The sequence below is a fragment of the Gigantopelta aegis genome, chromosome 6, assembly GCF_016097555.1.
Source record: "Gigantopelta aegis isolate Gae_Host chromosome 6, Gae_host_genome, whole genome shotgun sequence".
Lineage (NCBI taxonomy): Eukaryota > Metazoa > Mollusca > Gastropoda > Neomphalida > Peltospiridae > Gigantopelta > Gigantopelta aegis.
In genome coordinates, this window is record NC_054704.1 from 67,754,014 (window position 1) to 67,776,604 (window position 22,591).

At 32.8% G+C, this 22,591-nt stretch overlaps 1 protein-coding gene across 5 annotated transcripts in view; it reads left to right on the forward strand.

The window, feature by feature from the left end:
* The window catches only part of LOC121374266 (WD repeat-containing protein 19-like), a 46,148-nt gene that overhangs the window by 5,651 nt on the left and 17,906 nt on the right, over positions 1-22,591 (forward strand). Inside the window, exons 2-18 of one of the 5 annotated variants that reach the window (XM_041501299.1) lie at positions 98-189; positions 954-1,019; positions 1,965-2,090; positions 2,454-2,552; positions 3,097-3,310; positions 4,726-4,838; positions 5,173-5,254; positions 6,871-6,906; positions 9,430-9,521; positions 10,329-10,569; positions 11,202-11,316; positions 11,784-11,890; positions 13,096-13,221; positions 13,784-13,933; positions 14,498-14,578; positions 15,089-15,155; positions 15,729-15,740. In XM_041501299.1, the coding sequence (XP_041357233.1) occupies positions 98-189; positions 954-1,019; positions 1,965-2,090; positions 2,454-2,552; positions 3,097-3,310; positions 4,726-4,838; positions 5,173-5,254; positions 6,871-6,906; positions 9,430-9,521; positions 10,329-10,569; positions 11,202-11,316; positions 11,784-11,890; positions 13,096-13,221; positions 13,784-13,933; positions 14,498-14,578; positions 15,089-15,155; positions 15,729-15,740 (1,819 nt within the window). Of the gene's footprint in view, positions 1-97; positions 190-953; positions 1,020-1,964; positions 2,091-2,453; positions 2,553-3,096; positions 3,311-4,725; positions 4,839-5,172; positions 5,255-6,870; positions 6,907-9,429; positions 9,522-10,328; positions 10,570-11,201; positions 11,317-11,783; positions 11,891-13,095; positions 13,222-13,783; positions 13,934-14,497; positions 14,579-15,088; positions 15,222-15,728; positions 15,741-22,591 lie in introns of all 5 variants that reach the window. The other 4 variants (XM_041501296.1, XM_041501300.1, XM_041501297.1 and 1 more) reach the window with 4 other exon arrangements.

Below are 22,591 nucleotides of genomic sequence, written 5' to 3' on the forward strand. Positions count from 1 at the left end.
ACATTTTGCACAAAAATTTATGAATATGTTTTGTTATTACCGGTATGTAGTTAATGACTGTCACTTTAATGCATGTTCTTTTTTTCTCTTTTTTCAGAGAGTGTTCAGTTTAGCTGATAAGTCCCATGGACAAGGAGGAATCTTTTACAGATGGCAGAAGAAACTTGGAAATTACCTGGCTACCACAGGGTGAGAAGTCGGTCTATGGAAAATTTTGTTTTAACTACATGTATGTCTCAATATTTGAGACTTGAAGGTGAAATAGAAAGTTCACAAACTTTACAATGGCTCTAAGTTAAAGGTTAACTTAATAATAAAGTAAAGTTAAAACCAGACAAAAATGTTTTACTAACTTATAGTCAAAACTCAAATATCAGAAGATTACAGTATGTATGATTTCATTTCATCTAAAATTTTATATAAATACTGCTGTCTTTATTTTATTTACTAATATATTAGTTATTTCTTTTGAAGCACGATATCAGGAAAAATAGCTTACATTTACAAATATAAACAAGAAAATTAATCCTCATTCATTGCCATTGGTCAGTAAGGATGTCACGATACACTGATGCATCGATGTATCATGATACTACTGCTGATGAATCGATACACGATACCCTTGCTTGTGTATCGATTCATATGTTACCATATATCGATTCATGTTTTAATTTCGTATCCTTCAAGGAAGGGAAGAGAGATATGTGCCTTCTTATGTCTATGATGTGGTATTTCCACATTAAAACCGTGTTTAATCAATTTTTCACTTTTATCATGTTTTATCTCTTATTTTCAAATTATTTTACTCAATCTTCAATTTCTTGTTTTACTGAGAAAACACTGCAAATCGGATATCGTGATACATATTGTGTTGTGAAGTAGGTGTATTGTGACACCCCTATTGGTCAGTGTAGATTTTTAGTCCCTGATTGATAATTATTTCTGATTTTTAGATCTGACCATGTAGTAAGAATTTATGACAGACATGGGGAACTTCGTGAGGAAATCAACCTGCCAGGGTAAATAAGTTTTAGTTACATGTATACATCTTTCTATTTCTTACAGCCAATCTAAGTACAGTTACCTCATATTTCTTTTATTTCAAATTAATAAATGTACAAGTAGCTAGTTGTTTTTTAATTTTGATATATTAAAACTTTGAAAGCAGATTATTTTATCTGACCTTTGATAAACTAGTTTCAGGTATAAAGTTTTAATGTTTTAATTTCTTTTATTTAGTTAGAGAAATGTGATCTGCTCAAGATATTCCATTAATAGAGTGACTTGAATGCAAATAACTGTCAATACTAAATTTTAATTTTAAGATAAAGGCAAAGTAATACAAATAGAAGTCATTGACACTTTAAAACAGTTGTTTATATAATTTTTAAGGAGTCTAAAACTGATTGCTATATCAAGAACAAAAAGAAAGAAAAAGAAAATATAGTTAAAGGGACATACCCTAATTTTTAAATCTAAGGCATATTTTTTACTATTATAGCCGTTTTTGACAACTGAAATCATACTTTACTTAGATTTTATGGTTTAGATTATCAATTTCCATACATTCAAAGTGTTTTTTGTCATCTTGGTGTTTTTAATATCGCAAAATGCATTTCTCATATTTTTAAAAACGCACATGCGTGTCAGAAGTAACAGTTATGGAATCGAGTTTTAGTCTATTTTAGAGGGTATTTCACCATTTCAATGTCACAGACTCATGTTTCACTCAATTGTAACTTTATCCAAATGTGATACAGTTTTGTAGATTAACTAAACTTAGTGTTTGTTTTCATGGGTTGAAACTAGGGTCTGTCCCTTTAATAGATAAAATTAATAGCAGACAATTTAGCCAGTAGTCTGCTGAAAATCAAAAGCTGATTGATACATGTATAACATTGTTTCTTTGATAATGTAACAAGTTTACAGATGCTGTTAAAGCTGTTTTATGTTTGTGTGTTCAGAATGTGCACTGGACTTGGCTGGGACTTGGATGGTGACATTCTGGCAATTATATGTGAAAAATCTCACGCCATTCTTCTGTGGGACAGTAACAAACAAAGGATATCACAGATTGACAGCGGACTCAAGTAAGAACTCATCAATATTCTCATTATAGTCTACAGATATTTGATGCGCTGAAGAGATCATTTACAGTTGGCATTGTTATGGATAAGATTCTGGTGAAAAGTTGATTAAGGAGAACACAGTATTTGTATTATAGATAGCTGTTTTGTATTGAAGATTATTAATGTAGAACTCTTAATTTCATGTCATTGTTTTGTATTGTCAAACCCACTACTGTGAATCAAACAGGAATGTATGTATTTGTATTAAATTAAAAACATCCCATGCATTGTAATTTTATTAAAAGTGCTATTTATGGTTAAAACAGAAAACTGGTGTGTTCTGTATTACAAGATTTTAAAATTAATTTACCTGTATTTGTTTAGAGACACACTGACATTTCTGAAGTGGTCAGAAAAGGGACCCCAGCTGGCAGTCGGCACACAGAAAGGCAATCTTATGATCTACAATCATCAAACTTCTAAGTGAGAACTGATTAATCATACGATACAATACAAAAGTGTTTTATTCTACTTTAAGGCTTCCAGCCCAGAGTACATCTACTTTACTCAGTTGCATACATACATGTACAAATTTAAATTATAGATATAAACATGGTATACATTCAAGTACATGTAGTAATTGTCCAATTCTTTTGCTCTGTTACAAACATGGCATATATTCCAGTTTAGTATTAAAAAACATTTGAGACAACAACAAAAAGAGCTGAAATCAGATGAAATTAAAAAAAAAAAAAAACCCTGAATGTAACATAACATAATAAGGCTTAAAAATTCCTATATTTTTCACATATTAATTATTATTTAATATTTAAAATGTTGACACTGTTTAAACCACACTGTATTGACTTTCATTCATTCATTCATATACATTATATCTGGCACCAAGTAGCCAATTTTCCATTGTGCTGAGTTCATTAACTATATCTTTTTAAATTCAAATGACTTATACTTGCATAAAAAAAATGTAATGTAAATATGAGTTGTGAATTTTTATTTTGTTTTACAGGAAAATTCCAATAATTGGCAAACATACGAAGAAGATTACGTGTGGTGCTTGGAGTGCGGAAAACTTGCTGGCTCTAGGTAGCGAGGACCGCTCGATCAGCATCAGCAATGCGGAGGGTGACACTGTTCGGCAGACCACCCTCAGAGGTGAACCCATGGAGATCTATTTCTCAGAGATGAAGGGCGATGAACGCAGTGTGACTGGAGAAAATACGGTTAGGCGTTCAAACTCCTGATTCAAGTTTTGTTTTTAATCATTACACAGAGCTGGGGCGGATCCAGCTTTTCTGATGAGGGGGGGGTCCAAGACAAAAAGGGCACCATAACATTATGAAAAGGCACTATTGAAAAATTACACACGGTTTACATGGACCATAGTATAATAGTGCTACAACAGGGACGCTGGCAGACATATTCTACAGTGTTCTATACTGACAATAAATAAATTTGTAAAAAACCTAAAAATCCTAAATAAAAGGGGCGCTTCTCAAAATTGAGGGGGGGGTCCGGACACCTTGGACCCCCCTAGATCCGCCCCAGCAGGGCTAGCTCTGCTTGAACACAAAGTTTTGCCAAATTATCTATTAAACTTCAAAAATGACAGAAAACCAGTTATTTTATAATAAAATGTAGTAAACTTATTAAGCCAACTCAAAATAAAATTTGCCAGTTGTTTTAAAAATTTGCAATTTGCGAATTTGGTGACTGCCAGAGCTAGCCCTGATTACAGATTATAGTGGCAACGTTCAGTCTTTAATTAGAATGGTTTTCAGTTTGTTCTCACTGTTAAAAAACAAATTTCCATGAAGGGTCATAAATGCATTCTGACTTAAAAAAAACCCCAATATGATCACACTTGTGATTAAATTTTTGTTTAATCATTACAGATAATAGTGATGACATTTAGTTTTTAATTAGATTGGTTTTCTTTGGATATCCACTGTTAAAATAAAGGTCCACATCCTAGTTTTGATGCAACTGCAGATTCTGTGGTTATGATTGTATATAATTCTGGTGATAGCAGTAACTACCCAACAATTTAAGAAAACATTGTTTGGAGTTGTATGTAATGAGACCAAACTGCCAAGTAAAAATGCTGAATTAAAACATATTTGTTAAGTTAATATTTTGATGGTAAATACTGACATAAAAATATATTGTGTGCTCCACAAATCTAACACTGTGTGTGTGAGAGAAACAGGTGACAGACAGACAGACAATAATATTTCCATTATTGTTCTTACCTAGTTTAATTCTACCACATCCTGAAAAAAGATTTTTAAAATACAAAATTGTACATTATGCTTGGAAAATAGTAATGTTTTTGCACAGAATCTGAACCAATTATTATAGCTACCAATATTTTTTTTCAATTATTATATTGAGTAAGTGCACAAGGCTGAACAAAAGAGAAAACCCAGACATAAGGGGAATCAAGATGCACAGAATGTAACAAAATAAATAGTGATATTCTTTATTCTTTAAATGTTATTGGTATTCAGACAATTTTCCGATGCCATATAACCGTAAATAAAATGTGTTGAGAGCATTGTTAAATAAAACATTTCCTTCCTTCAGACAAGTTGCACCTTCACATTAGTTGTGCTACAATGTTGTTTTCTTTTAACAGGTCAGTGTAGTGGTGGGTAAGAAGACGCTGTTTCTTTATAACATCAATGATCCAGAAAATCCCATTGAGCTCGCCTTTCAAGAAAGATACGGCCACATTGTCTCCTACAAATGGTATGTCTTTCAAACAATGTTTCAATTCTCATGTATGATATTGTTGTTTTGCCTATAGCAGAAGTTAGAGAATGTATGATACAGGTTGCAAGGCAAGCAATGACATATTGCACTGCAGGAATGCACTGTTTAGGTATAACAGTGGCTACATTTTAATGTTAAATTTATATATTGGTTGTACATATAACAATGACTACATTTTAATAGGATTCTATTTTATATATTGGTTGTACATATAACAATGACTCCATTTTAATAGGATTCTATTTTATATATTGGTTGTACATATAAATGGCTACATGTAATAATATTATATTTTGCTTATTGTTTGTAGGTATGGTGATGGCTATATTTTAATAGGATTCTCTAGAGGGTTTTTTGTTGTGATTTCCACTCACCTAAAGGAAATTGGCCAGGTTGGTTTTGTTAGTAGTAAATTATTAATTTTTTAAAATTTTATTTTGCATTTATATTGTTATTATCATGTAACATTTTCAAAAAAAATATCTTCTGTTTAAAATTGATCATCAGGTGTATAAAGACCTTTCCCTACATTTTACAATTGAAATAGTATACATTTTTTCTATAATACAAATGAGAAACTTATTTTACCGCTTATATAAACAACAGAAGTAATCACGTTCGTACATCTTAGGTGATTAATTTACACCGACTTTATGAAAATGAAACATATGTGTCAACAGCTAATAATCTCAGTGGGCTGTTTCATTTGAAGAAGAAGAGACCCCTCCTTTACCCTCCACACAAATATGTCGTAGAAAAAAAGGAGAAAAAAAAAAGCGTTATCCAACTTGGGGGGCCTTACATTCAGAAATAACTTTTATTATGTTTTAACGATGTTGAAATTGATATTAAATTGAAGTCCGGGTGGGTATCCAGAACATTGCATAGGCCAGAGCCTAAGACATTAGAGTGAAATACATTTTGTGTGAAAATACTTGATAAAAGTCAGTTGCCCCATACCCCTGTTTTGAAATAAATGCTTGTCTTCATGCTACTTCAGCATACTTTGGTGTCAAAATTATTATTAAACTGCCCTAATTTATTATTGTTTTTAGCACCTTAAAGTATTTAATGCAGCAGCTGGCAAACAAACATGGATTTAAGTGACTGTTCCATTTATTTAAATTTATCTTTTCTTTTGCAAATTTTAAATTATCTTTTCTTTTGCAAATTTAACAAAATAAACTTACTTCATAGTTTTTAAGTGTTTTGTCTCGGTTTTGTGACCTAGATAACTGAAATAGAGTTATGTCTGCTCTTAATCAAATAAAGGGACATTTCTTTGACAATATGTTCATTTTCAAATCAATTTTCAAAATGTTAGAGCATAATGTGAAAAGTTGCTGTCTTGATTTATCATAAATGCACCATTTTATTCACATTTTGTTAGTATTATTTTGGACATTTATTTTCCATTTTTAAAAACCATTAGAGAACAGAATGATACAATTATAAAGATTAACAACCTCAGTAAACTGGATACCTCAAAAACACATACTTGTTACTTGATCCCATGCATGTAGATATGTCCAGTTTAGAGGGATTTCACTGTACCACATTACATATTATTTAATATTAGGGTTTTTTATGGCATTGGTTTTGGTTATTTTTTTCATCACAATTTAAGTAAAATCCATCTTGTCCATTTTCCCCAATAGAATAGGATTATAATTGACCAAATTTTTGTGATTGATTTGAAGATTCAAGTGTCTTCTTACATTTCTTACCTTACTTATATTTGCTGGAAATACGTTTGTTTTCAATGTAGTGACATTTTTTTTTTTTCTCTTTTGTTTTGTAAATAACTTTAAATATGTTTATAAATTCTGTGTTTCAGTTATATATTACTATCTAGTGGCATAATTGTGGGAATTTGCTTTTAGAAATTAAAATAACATGTTGAATTTAATATCTTGAAATATCAATTGTACTGCTCATGTAAAACAATCTGTGATATCCCTCTCAATGAATATTTTGTTAGAATCATATGTTTAAATTGTCTTACCAGCCTGCTGATATTGGAAATGGAAAAACATCTGCCTTGGTGAGAATATTCTCACTTTTCACTGTTAAATAATTTGAAATGTTCAAGGATTTGAACTTTAAAATCTTCTTTCTTGTTGATTGCATTTGATTTTGTGTTGTTCAAAGGTTCATTATTTGTTAAGCTAGAAGACTATCGTATGGAATCACAATCAAAGTAATGTTAAAATTGATTTTTAGATTTATTTTTAGATTTATGATGCATCTTGTAAATTATTGAACAGTGTCACATGTTCACTGATTGAATGATTATCACATTGAAAACATTGAATGCCACAAATATATATATATAGTAGTTATTAATAGGTGACTTATTTAGTTCCTGTTTCATTGATTGCATTCAAATGTTCGGGCTTACTAATTAAAACATATTCAGTTGTTAATACACATGTGTCACCTGATTTAAAACATTTGGGTTTTTTAAAAAGTTACACTGATAGACGAAATAGAAAATTAACTTTTGGTTTGTAGTTATTTGTTTTTAATGAAGTTATTTATGTAACAGGAGTATTTCAAAATATGTCAGCTGTGAGTATGTTGCCAAAGCATATAATTGTCTGAGACAAATGTGAAAACTTACTCAGAGAGAGGTTTTATTTTGTGATCATGATCAAATATAACTGAGACAAAGTGAATGGAATGTACCGGTAGTTTGTTTCTCCTATCCAGTTCATATTCATAGATTCACAGGGGTTTCCCCAGAGGCATATGGCGTAGCAGTCCACGTTGCCTTAAGTATATAAATAAGCACTTTGCTGTGGTGTAAATCAACTGTCACTACGCTTTAATTGGCCATGTGTGATGATCAACTGTTGGTTGTAACAACTTTTGAAACATAACAGTACACAGTTATTCACACCTCTATTTGGTGAAACAGGTCCTTCATACCTAGTTAGGTATGATGCCATCAACACTCTTTCCTTTGACAATGGTCAATTGCTCATTGTCATAGACAATGAAGCTGGCATGCTTCAAGTGTGATACAATTTTGTCTCTCCTTCTATTTCCCTACAAATATGATTAGTACCATGCTGCTCTGAAATCAAACAAGCCTAGTCTGTGATTTTTGTTATTGTGAGTTTTATAAATTACACCCAAAAAGCACATTAAAATTATTCACCACATCTGTTTATTTATATCCAAAAATATATATTGTGAAGACTTACAAAAGCAACAATTCACAGCATGTAGGTAGTCCTTAATTCTTTCCAACAAGGATGACAAAGACACACAGGGCTAGCTCTGGCAGTCGTCAAATTCACCAGTTTGAGAAATAGACATTCTTTTGATTTTGATTTTAGCTTAAAACATCAAATAAACTCTGCCCACATGAAATTAAAACTGTGTTTTATTTTACTGTTAGCCTGCTTTGAAGACATCTTGATATAATCTCACTGGTTTTATTTTATGTTCTACGTTTGTGTTTAAATTTTTATTACTATGTTCTTATTACAGGAGATTTGACCTTTTGCATTTTTGTTTGTTTGTTTGTTTGTTAGTTTTTTGTTGTCTTGAGCAAATTTGCATTTTTATTTTCATTTATTATGGTATTGATTGAGTGTGGGTGGGTACGATTGATTACAAATAAGGGCCTAATTTCTTAAACACATTGAAAATGGAGTATAAAGTTATGATTATAATAATACAATTAAATAAATAATATAAATATAAATTAAAAAAATATTAAAATATATTCAACCCACTAACCCCCTCCCCCCACTTATATTGGCTTGATTTGAGAACAGATACCGGTACTTGTTAAACTGATACTGAAAACTGTAAGCACTATAAAAAAATTCCTGAGGAAAGGCCTCATTCATATGTTTTTCATATAATAAGTACCGTACATTTTTTATGATCTTTCATTTTTACCATATGAATAGTAATGGCAGACTTTTATTTTATTTTATTAGCATATGAATATTACAGTAATGTTGGACTTTCATTTTTGTAATGGCAGTCTTTCATTCTGCTCAAAATGTCAAGATGAGTGGGTGGGTGAGTGTCAGGTGGGGATGGGAGTGGAGGTTTGCACGCATCAAAATAATTCTTATTGATGCAATATCTTATATTTTATGGCACTTTTTTCTAAAACAAATAAACTGATTTTTCTTAAAAATTAAAGAATGGACCACACAAGTACATATTTTATTATTAGGTTACATATTAAATTCCTACGGCTGTATCATATTTGCTAAGTTTAAGTACAATATTCAGTTTATTCAAAAATGTAAGGAATTTGTTTTTATTGTTATGGATTAGATTCAGAAACTCATTGAAATAGCAGTGTTTAAAAAAAAGAAGAAGAGGAATGTGCTTTGTTCAGACTAGAATCATGGATAAACTGATGGGAGTGTACTTGTGCTCATACCCCTCATAAATGAAAGTCTGTAATGGTTTAAATGGTGTATAGGACATCATGTTTAAATATATACTTTTATTTTCTGTACAGTGGGAGTTCTTATATCTTGCTAGTGGACACCCAGCATTGTTTTAGTAATTTATAATGTTGTTGTGTCACTAGGAACTGTTTCAAGCGAGAAACCACAAGGACAATCTGACTGGGATCGCCATTTCCACATCGCTGGGAAAAGCAGCTTCATGTGGTGACAACTGGTGAGTGCAGTGTGTTGAGTTACAAAATTAAATATATATCCCTATGTTTATATTTTAATTATATGCTCTATAAACAGTGGCAGTTTTCTTCTGATGTTCTTTGAAAGATATCTGATAGAATAAAGTTTTAAAAATGATACTATGGGAAATAAATTGTAAACAACAAACAAAAACAAAACTGTATTACTGTAGGCATTGCAACTTGGCTTATCACAAACTATTTTGTTTCTTGTTTTGCATTTTTTGTATCATATTCTTAAAGGGAGATTGCAGACTTTGTAGTGATTGTAACATTGCAGGGCTAGCCCTGGATGAGCAAAACATTTCGCTAAATCATCTTAAAAAATGCTAAATCACTGTTATTTTCCAAAAAAATACAAATTAATACATGAAATTTGTTCACCAAATCAAAATAAAATTAGCCAATTTTTACTAAAATTCGCAGTTAGCAAATTTGGCAAGTGGCAGAGCTAGCCCTGTGTAACATGACTCCAATTGACACATTGTCTTACTTAGAATATCAGTATCTATATATCCAATAAGTTTCTAGTCATGTTAATGTTATTAGTATCTCAATACCCTATACTATAATACTTTTTTTTTGTTTATAATAAATTATTGGGAGGTGAAATAGTAGTCTAATGGTAGGCAGATAATGATATTCTAAAAAAGAAAATGTAATTGATACATAATTTTAATCGTTAAAAAGTTTCCAGTTTTCTGAAACATGCTACAAAGGCTACAGAGTCAGTACTATATCTTTGAAGTTATTTGTATGAACAACCTGCTTATTTTGTTTGTTTTCAGTATTAAAGTGCACAACCTGTCTGACCTGAAGGAGATGTATGCAATAGTGACACTTGAGGACGAGCGTGGCCTGGACGATATCTCGTGGACAGATGACGGTCAGCTTCTGGCCGTATCCACTCAACGGGGTAATCTTCATGTCTACCTGGCCAGGCTTCCGATGTTGGCGTCCACGTCACAGACATGCATCGCGCATCTCACGTCCCTGCTGGAAGTTACAGTGGAGGATCCTGTGGCACAGGTAGTCCGTATAGGAAGTCGGCTAGAGCTGATAGAACATGTTCAGTTTGTATGAAGGAAGAAATACAGAAAATATTATTTCAGTGCGGGTTTTCTTTGTTTGTGACAGCCAAAATAATCACACATAACAATAGTACATGTATCTTTTTTTTTAATAGTCAGGTAAAGGTTGTGACAGATAGTCATCTAATTGATGTAATGGGTCTAACATGCACATGATCCACCTGGCTCTTGTGTACATCATTATTATAACAGGGGCTGTTCAACAATTACATATTGCCGAATTTGAGTTTTTTGGTCACCTTAGCTGAAGGCTCAAGTGAGTCCACAGTCTGTATTCTCTGTAATTTATTATGAGAAAAATAAATTATTTAGGTTCTGAAAAGAAGTTGAAATAATAGTTTAAAATGCTCTATGCATTGTAAAGGATTATACCTAGTGTAACTTTTTCTCCAATCCTGCTGCAGTTGGTTTCGGCATACTTTAAGGGCTTTTTTAGTGTCGATGTAATGATAAAAGTTATTGAATATATTTTGGTATATCCTGTTTAACTCCATGGGTTGAAGATGTTGTTGTGTTGAAATTGGTACACTAACAAAAGTTACCATTCTTTTATATTTATTTCATTATTAGGAACCACCGATGACACTAGCCATTGAAGTTGAACCAACTTTCCTTGGGGTTGGACCATATCATCTGGGTGTTGGGATGAACAACAGAGCCTGGTTTTATCTACTTAACAATGAAGGTATGATGTTCGTCATTAACAACAGATGAGGTTAACACCCGTGACACTCGATTATGTGTTTGACCAATTTCAAATATTCTCATTGGAAGTGTTTCTGTCCTTCGGAAGTAAAATTTGCAGCTCTTGGATTAACACAGTTTTTACACACAAAGGTTTTCCTTCCAGCTCATGTAATTAATAATGTCTGTTTTTATTTATTTTAATTGTTAAAAAAGCTCATTAGCCAGACATTTACCCTAAAACGTAGCCCGTGGCATGGCGGCAGTGGGTTTTCCCTCATTATGTGTGGTTGTCATCAACCATATATACATGTATCTGACCATATAACCATAGTTAAAATGTTAAGTGCGACGTTAAGTAAAATATTTCTTCCTTCCATTCTTCTTAATTTTTACTGATGTCAAACACATGCTTATGTTATGTACTTGATGTATAGGGGGTAAAGATAATGTAATCACCTGTTTCAGGTCCAGCGAAACCAAAAGACCGAGAGTACTTGGGAACTGTTCAGTCTATTGCTGTGAATGCAGACTATGCTGCGGTCAGCTTTGAAGGAAAAGTTCAGCTTCATATGGTATGGTATTACTTTACTTTCATTCTTCATATGGTATGGTATTACTTTACTTTCATTCTTCATATGGTATGGTATTACTTTACTTTCATTCTTCATATGGTATGATATTACTTTACTTTCATTCTTCATATGGTATGGTATTACTTTACTTTCATTCTTCATATGGTATGGTATTACTTTACTTTCATTCTTCATATGGTATGGTATTACTTTACTTTCATTCTTCATATGGTATGGTATTACTTTACTTTCATTCTTCATATGGTATGGTATTACTTTACTTTCATTCTTCTTTAGCGAAATCTGCCTCTCATATGTCTGTTATAATTATTGCTATTTATTTTCTGTTTAGTTATTTTTGTGTTTTACAATCAAGTGTTTTTACATCAGTCATAAATGTTATAAAATGTTGTTTCAGGGTATTAATAAGTTGAGTGTTTTCTCAAGATCTATTATTTATTTTCGTAAAGAACTAATATCACAGTTTTAACTTGATGTTATATATTGTTAAATATTGTTGAGACTAATGATGAAATCACGGATACAATACATTTCAACATTGGTATTCCACCATGTTATTATTTGTGTCTGTGTGTGTGTCTGTATCTGTGTATGTGTGTGTGTGTCTGTATCTGTGTATGTGTGTGTGTGTGTGTGTGTGTGTGTGTGTGTGTGTGTTCAGATTGATGATGAAATGTTTGTACTGACCAAATATAGTGACTGTATAAAGTAAAGTCATATGACTTGTCTGACTTGACTCATGATCTATTCAGTTGCATGTGGGTTTTTTCATTGATAATTTTAATTGAAATAGTTTTGTATCATAGTAAATATAAGAAAAATTATATATTTAGGTGGGAATTAATTATATGTTTAATAATTATTTATGGATGTAATAAATATATCATATTACAAGAATAAAGCCGTTTTGTATGCCATACTGCAAAAGGCTTTCTTGTTTAACTTGATAATATCGAAAGTTTGGAATACAGATGATTTCCCCACTCTTCTTGTGGAGTTGCAGGATAAAAGCAATAACAGATTAATGATGTAAGTTATTGGCTTCATCCTGTTCAGGACGAATGGGAAATTTCACTCAAAAATCTACGAGGAGTTCCCCTTTCTCATCTTCAGAGGATAAAGCCAATATCCTACCTCATTAACCTGTTACTCTCTCTATATGTTTTCTGTTTGTGTGTGTTCAGATTGATGGTGAAATGACTGATACAATGGATGAGAGAGAAACCCGACTGTTCCCGGATAAAGAACATAAAGATGTCCGCATCACCTGTCATGACCTGACACCTGAGTTTCTCATATTTGGCACAGATGTGAGTTGTCATTATTGTTGATTTGTTATTACATTAATTCAAAACATTAATTATTTATACAATGGATGAGAAAAAAAACTCGCGACTGTTCCCAGATAAAGAACATGAAGATATCCGTATAACCTGTCATGACCTCACACCTGAGTTCCTCATGTTTGGCATGGATATGAGTTGCCATCATTGTTGGTTTGTTGTAATTAGATTAATTCACAACATTAATTATTTGTGATTGTAGAATTTTGGGGAAAAGATGTACACGTAGTCCAGATTGGCAGTCAAGACCACATTACCTCTAACATTGTTTGTATTGTGTTAATTAGTGTTTTAAATTCAAATAATTCTACTAAATTAAGTATGAATATAAAGATTTGCTAGAAATTCAATGACAAAGTATATTTTTTATAAGAGCAACTTAAAGAAGAATAAAATTATGTCCTTGTTTATGAAAGAGTTTCATCTATTTTCCATTGATGCATGTTTGAAAAATAGTGTTGGTAACGATTGTCTTAGATTACATTGAAAGATTTGGTAACTTGTAAACTGAAGTTGTGTGATATTTCAGAAAGGAAACATAGAGTACTTCTTTATTGAAGACTGGGAGTTTGTGAATCAGTACCGCCATGTGACCGGTATTCGCAAGGTGTATCCTGATCCCAGTGGCACGAGACTCATCTTCATTGACGACAAATCTGAAGGCTTTGTGTACAATCCAGTTAGTATTCTGTTCATGTACTATCATAGTCTGAAAGATAAATTCAACTGAAAAAAATATGATTGAAAAACCCCAAAACAAAACAGTTGTGAATTGACATTATTCATAGAAGCATATGTCTATTATATTACATGCAAAGTGTGTTTCTGTAGTTGTCATCTGTTTATTATATTTTAACGATGATAGATTAGGGCCTGTACATGTCCAAATTTAATAAAATGGAAATTAATTCTTCGAACAAGATGCCTGTATTCAACATCCAACTACATTATGTCTGTTTTTCTTTGTGAAATGTATACCCACTATATGTATATGGTACCAATGAACTGACCTTTTAATTCTCAAATCACATTCTTTCCATTAAATTCATTTTTGTCATAGATGTATTGTATATCAGTCTCCTTACCGCAAAGGACATTTCGGTGTTTATTCCGACATGAAAGAGAAGTGATAATGTACAATGTGTTGGGACAGTGCACAGACTGGTGTTAGTTAGAGTTGTGTTGTTTGTTTGTCATATAACAAGGCACAGATGATTGTTACCTGATCTGAATGTGTTTGTAGGTGATGGACAGTGTGATCAACATCCCAGAATTGTCATCAGCTACACAAGGAATACTTTGGGACAACAGCTCATCAGAAAAGGTGAGAATATTACGATGGCTGTTCAGAATTGATTTATTGTTAAAAAAACATACCATACATATCCTAATAATTTTAAAAGTAAAATTACTTATTTGTGTATTCATAAGAAGGAATATTTTGTTGCTTTAGGATGGTAAATAGGTTTTGGTAAATATGTAAAAACTTTATAACGTTCAAAACCACTTTAAAAAATGGTGATCTGAGATTGTGAAAAAGTTTACTCTCTTCATAGAATTTTTTTTTATGTAAATATATGTACTAATAGTCTTAAAACTAGAATTACTTAAGCATGTCTTAGAAGCAATATTCAGTTTGCGTTAAGTGGATAATCAAGTCTGTATGTACTTGTCAAAAGCACTTTCAGAAACAATGATCTGTGTATGAAGGCATTAACAGACAGTAAAATAAATGTTACAGTAAAAAATTAAATTGTTGTACTGTTTTTATGCATGTGTCTTTCGACCATATCTGGTTGTGGTTTTTTTACTTATAATTTGTTTTGTTTTTCAGGCTGTGTTTGTGGCCTATGACAGTGAACAGATTCACTCATATGTGTATTGCCGCGAGTCTGTGAAGGGTACGCCACACATCACGTCACATTATATGGGGTATTATGAACCAGCAAATTTTGGGGCCACAGTTTGTAAGTTAAGAATTGTCACTCTGCATGTGTACATGAAGTTTGCATGCACACAGCAACTGTTGAACTTGGTTGAAGTTTGTTCTTCGGAAACATTGGTGTGTGCTGTGTTGTGGCACTGTTTTTCAGCACACAACCGTTTGTTTGTAAGCTGATGTTTACTTGTTTTCAGAGATGAAAATCCTCCAGAATATCTGAGAATTCTGCATTTTAGCACTACCCAAAAACGTTTTTTGTGTTTGTCCTTTGAGTAAAAGCTCATTGATACCCGATACTTTTCAAAAACATTCAAAATTTCCCCAACCTATTGTCCAGTGTCTTTTTCATCTCTGTGTTTTAAGGCTGAAAGTTAAACATGCATGATTTGAAAACAAAATAACCTTTCTTCATAATCCTGTTCAGTTCCCAATTAATCTGTTTCCAGTCTGTCTGGTAATTTTATTATGTGGTCTTTTGCTACCAGTAATTAGCAGCTAATGTTTTTTCACTGAATTCCTATATTTGTTTCAGTGAATCTGAAAAGTAAGTGTTCTTATGAAATATTCATGACTTGAGTCAAGAGTTTTTGGTGCAAGTTTTGTTTTCTTTTGCTGTTTATTTTTACTAACCAACTAATTCACAGAATAACAGATTTTCGTCTTTATCCTGTTATGGTAAGAATGGGGAACTCTGTTAGGCTTGCTAAGCAGAATTCCCCATTCATCCATGGCAGGATAAAGCTAATAACCTATATATTAATGTGTTACTGTTTTTGTCCTGCAACTCAACAAGAAGAGTGGGGAAATCAGCTTTATTACTCATTTATTATATGCTCAATTTAAACAAACAAGCTTTTTTAAACTTTATTACCCCAGATCACTGGCAGTGTCATGGTTGAGATGCCTTGAATCATTGTCTTACAATGTACAATAATAATAAAATTATAACATATTTCATATATACATGTATGTGTGTGTATATATATATCCATCTATGTATTTTTGTATGTATGTATGTGTGTATGTGTATATATGTATGTATGTATGTATGTATGTATGTATGTATGTATGTATATATGTATATATACATACACACACACACACACGTATATATATATATAGAGATAGAGAGAGAGAGAGAGAGAGAGAGAGAGAGAGAGAGAGACAGAGAGGCTATTACCAGAGTGTTTTTCAGTATCGTCAATATCATATATTAGGAATAAAAATTGTATTATGCGAGCCTCTGGCGAGCATAATATATTATTTTTATTCCTAATATATGATATTGACGATACCAAAATACACGAGGGTAATAATCTCTTTATCATATAATCTCAAGCTTCATACAACATGTTTTTGTAAACTGTACACGCAACTTTAATTCCAGTCAGCCATTACTAGATATTCAAATGACTTAAGAATATGTGGTGTGTTGTATTTTTGAATGGAAATGACGTCGAACTCGAATGATGTCATTTTGGATGTCCTTACATCAAAATAAATTAGGGCCTAATGTTTTTTGTTTTCTGAATGCTGGACAGCTTTCAGTGTCAAATTACCATTGAAATGGTTTTATTTAAGGAGTATGAATGCATACGTCAATTATGGAGTGTCACCAAAGTACGTTTGCTTAAATGTCAATAAACCTAGTGCCGTAACCTCGATTAATTTACATCTAATTTGCAAAGTTATCAAATTCTTAAAGTATGTGATCTGAAAAATATCGCATACTTTGATTGCTCTGAAAATCTAAGATATTATATGATAAATAAATATATATACATACATATATATATATATATATAATATATATATATATATATAATAATAATAATAGATTTTTATTTCAGATCAGAGATCCATAGAACATATATAAACATCACATACAAAACTGATTACATAATATACAGCAGCTTGTGCCAGCGATTTACACATACAGATTTGACGTACACAGTTGTACACCGCAGGTGGGCAAGTAGGTCGTTTGAAGTTGTTTCGATTCTGCTCTTCAGCGAAATATGCTGTTGAGCGAAGTAAAGCGCCAAAGCTTTTTACTCGATGACTGACAAACATCTTGCTGGCACTGTATGGTCGTCGTTGTCCGATCATCCATCGGTATGCATTATTATAACATATGTTAAGATCTTTCATGGTATCCTGCTTAAATTTCACCCATAATGCACCCGCGTACAAATTACTACAATAACTCACAAATAATTGTGTTTTAACAGATTCTGAACATTTCGCAAATCGCCGCAAACAACATGTTTGCACGTACACAAAGGGCTCTATACTGTCGTTTAATGTCTTTATCGTCTTTCATGTTTTGCATATGATATGACCTAGATATTTATAGTTGTCAACAAATTTCAGTACATCACCACACAAATATATCGAAGGCACATTGATCAACTTCAGAGTTTCTGGCTCAATACACATACAAACAGTTTTCATTGTATTATATATAATATCATAATCTTCTGCAAATTTCTCGCAAATCGTTAACATTTTTCTTAATGCAGAAATAGATGGGCAAAGAAGTGACATATCATCAGCAAAAACTGAAGTTATTTAGAAACACCCCCACCAACATTACACCCAACTGCACATTTTGACAACTGTAGGTTAAGGTCATCAATATATATTAAATAATAAGGGTGACATTACCCCACCTTGACGGACGCCATTTGTTACATTAAAATTACAGGAAATATATGCACCCCATTTTACACTAAACAATTGGGTTAAATACCATGCTTTGAGAAAGCGAACTACAAAAGTAGGCACGCCTTTTTTCAAAAGTGTCATATATAATGTCCAGTGATTTACTCTCGGTCAAAGGCTTTTTTCGCATCCAAAAAGCAAACATACACAGGACTACCTTGTGAAATGTAAAAGTTAATAACTTCCTTAAAAGCAAATAAACACATATCGGTGGATGTCCCACTTTTAAAAACCAAACTGATAATCTGATGTACTCAGGTCTATTCGTGATAACAGTACATGTTCCATAACTTTTGATATCACAGTTGCTAATGCAATTGGACGGTAATTGCCTTTATCTGTTATGTCTCCGGTTTTGTTTTTCACAATAGGAACAAGAATAACATCTGTCATACTACTAGATACATGCCCGTGTACAAGCATGGCACTGAAACAAACTGCTAATAGAACGAATAATCTCTTGGGCGCATATTGGAGGTGTTCCGCTGAGAGACCGTCATTCCCTGCTGATTTCCCACTGCTAAGTTTAAAAACAAACTCCATTACCCTCATTGGGATTTACGTTCATTTCAGCAACATAACTTGAATCATTAGCAATATACTCTTCAACATATGCTCGATGATGCTGACCTGTCACAGAATTTAGAAGTTCTTTATAATGTTCTTTAAACAAACCTGCAATATTCTCTTCCCCGGTCACACCATCCACAGTTGTTGCCAATAGAGTTCGTTTATTATTTTCTTTAGAAATATTTTTCCAAAATTCACGAAAGTTCATGTCGGTCAAATTTTGTGCTATAGCATCTGCCTTCATTCTATCGTTCTCATTTTGACACATTCTAAGAGCGTATTTAAACTGCCTACGTGTTTTGTTCATATTTTCACATATAAGTCCTGTTCTAGGTTTACCATTGTCTCGCCATAACAAGTAGGCCTCTCGAGCAATGAGATGTAGATCTTTTACGTAGTTATTCCACCCAGGCACATTTTTGTGATTGTCACTATTACCTTTAATCAAATGTTGAGATACCAATTTTAATGCATTAACAATTTCATTATATAAACTATCAATACCATGTAGATGACCAGATATATTGCAGTTTGGAGTTTTACAAGAAATTGCATCATTAGGAAAAACGATTTGAGACAAGGAAATATCTGACTCAGCTCTATACGTATTTATATCATTAGCAGTAACTTTTGACCAGTTTACAGACGTTCTTGGCAGTATGTGATTTTTGGCTAAATTGCATTTGGTCAAACCGTTCACACTGATGGTGAATTGTAATGGCAGATGATCCCATGGCGCAATGTCATGTAGTATATTCATATTAGTTATTGCATTGTGTGCAGCTGTAGTAGCCAAACAGTGGTCTAGCCATGACGTTGTCGCATGCGCCTCACTAATATATGTGTACGTATCTGTACCTAAAAGAACAGCATCCGATAATATATAACCATGTTCTGAACACATATTATATAATTCAGCACCAAACCTTGACTGCCGCTTAATATTGGCATTCCAATCACCGACTATGTACACATTTGGAGTGTTGGATTCCTCTGATATGGCATGCAATTTTCCAAGGTACGAGACGTAATCCTCCCAATTTTCAGGCGAATCAGTCGGTAAGTAAACACACAAGATAAGTACTTTCGATGATTCACAATTTAATTCTAATCCTATTATTCTACTATCGTCATATGTACACACATTAACTAAACTGCCGAGTGTCTTCCTCCATAGAATAGCCACTCCACCATATGGACGTCCGGCTAGTAGATTACTGCTAGTATCCATAGCAGATACCCCTCGAGCATAAAAATCATCGTGTATGTAAGAGAGTTTTGACAAATCATAGTCTGCTAACCAGTGCTCCTGCAACAAACATATATCATTAGCATCACATAATTCATGAATATCTGGCGCCGATGTTTTAAGAGACCGACAGTTGTATGAGCATATCTTAATTTCTTCTTTCATGATATTTGCTAATGTCGTATCACATAAAACTTTCGAACTAAAACTTCTTCTGGCCACACGTTAGGACTCATTAGTTTATCGATGTTTTTGGAGTCAACAAGGATTTTAAACGACGAATAGGTGTCATATCGTGTTCTGAGTTTTTCACACCAGACATCAATCCCCAGCACTGACCTTACGTAATCAAGTATGTCCGACTCCTTAGTTCCCGGCGCTAATCTGGTTACGAAAACGGGTACCGGTGTAGATTTGACTCCCCGCAGTGCCGATGACTGTGCGGTTCCTATTACTACCGGCTTTTTTTCGCTTCGGACCAACAAACTTAAATCCCTCTGAATCAACACCACTTCTGTGCGGAACAGCTTTTCTTGTTTTCTTTTCTCTATTCAGCTCCATGCCATTAGATGCCAATCCAGCAGCCATATCAGCAAAACTGCGTGCAGTCCCTGTGTGTTGAGACATCTCCCTAGTAACATGAGATAAAGGCTCATCTGGTCGTACTGGGCTCGATTGCCTATTAGGGGTTTTGCAATTTCGTATCAGCTGTTTTGCATGTGTTATGCTGTCATCTAGTTCACCATCTTCCTTTTCAGTTATTACATTTTGGCTTTGTTTCAAGATATTAATGTCGCTAGGTGTGACTGTTTTCGCGCTCTAAACCACTGTCGTGTACACAATCGTTCACGGGTGAAGAACTCACAATATCAGTATCTTCATCATTTTTTCCTGGCTTACATCGACAGCCAACCCCACTGAACATGCACAATCTCTTTTTTATTCTGGAATGTACTTCGACATATCTCAGCAGTGGCCATCTGGGCTGTTTGCAAAGAAGCAATACTGCCTTTCATTATTTCAAGTTCCTTCAAAATAATGGCCATGTCCATATGATTGTAAAGAATTGGCGGCAGTTTATTCAGATCTTTCGCAGCGAAGCATGGTACATCATCTGGTTCAGTGTTATGCAGCAAATTCAAAATATCATGAATGTTATTCTTTTTCTTTTCAACACCCTTTCGTTTTATCATACGTCCACAACTTTCCGTATTATAGCAAAGGTCAAATAAGATTGTTTTAGCATCCTCAACTTCGTGATCTGTAAAAACATCAGAAACACAATTTTACAATGGTATCATGCGGTAATACATCCATTTTGTTTATTACAAAACAAAGCAGCTCGCTGATAATAACATTGTTTCCAGTAGTACAATGTTTTGGAGATGTCGGCAGTCCACTTCCATGTAAATCAGAACTGACTGGCGTTTTCTGTGGTGTACTTCTATAGAAACGGCTTGCCGCCATGTTGGAACCACCTGTATTCTCGTCATTAACAACAGTTCTCTTCTTTTTCACCGATGTTTCACTGCAACGGTATTCTCGCATTCTTCACATGTACATATATATGAATTAATACAGAAATTTACATATTATAACTGATTAAAAATTAAAACAAAAGAAACAGGATATTGAAGATATTAAGATTGGCGGAGCTCCGACAAAAAACACGTCCTACCGTCTCGCTGAAACTTAAAAATATACATATATATATATATATATACATATATACACTGTATATATATACATATATACACTGTATATATATACATATATACACTGTATATATATACATATATACACTGTATATATATATATATATATATATATATATATATATATATATATATATATATATATATATATATATATACGTATATATATATACACATGTATATATATACATATATATGGTATATATGGTAGTTACATTCATGTCATTTGTTGTCTACATTGCGCAAGCATATCCATATTTGGGTTTTTTAAATGATCTGAGGGTCAAAATGGATAGGTAAAATGAGCATAGAGGGGAGAAAAGAAAGGGAAAGAAAGGACATAAACTATAGGTTTGTTTATCAACACCCAATTTTTTTATTTTTTTTTAAATAACTGCTTTAAGTGGGTGTCCATTCTTTGACAGAAAAGGCGAGTGATCATTTCTGCTTCTGTCCACACTCCTCTGGAAAGTTGTAGGAGCGTAGCAGATTGATCATCCTGCAATAAAAAATTTAATGTATTTTATTGGCAAGTTCATGTGATTGTTTGCCTAAAACCATTTCAGGAGAGTGATCTTCATCTCATCGTAATTTTACTCATGGCAAACAATTCATGACTTTATTCTTGTATTATGTTATATTTGTCACGTCATTGAATAGTTTTCAGACTCGTAATTCCTAAATAAAAACATAATTTTTGTATTATTTTTACCATAACACAAAACTTGTTTTCAATTTTAATGGCATAAAGAACAAAGGCAAATGAATTGGGTCAGACAGGTCACGTGACAAGTGATAATCTGTTAATAGCAGTTTATGAATTTTCTTTATAATCAGTCAGTATAAACAGTTGCAGGATAAAAACAAGCTATGTTACTTTTGGAACAAAATGTTCGAAAACATTTAATAGTAATCAGGTACTTTACCTCATCCATGACAAAATGCTTAAATGTTTAAAACGTTAACTGAGGTTTTGTAAACATTTAATATACTACATTTTGTCCATAATAACTGTTCAAATGTAATTTATGAATTCCCAAGAAATCATGTGCATACAAAAGATGCTGGCAATTATAATCACTGCTTGTCTGACATTGAGTATTTGAAAAAAAAAAACACAGGGACAAGTTACTCATT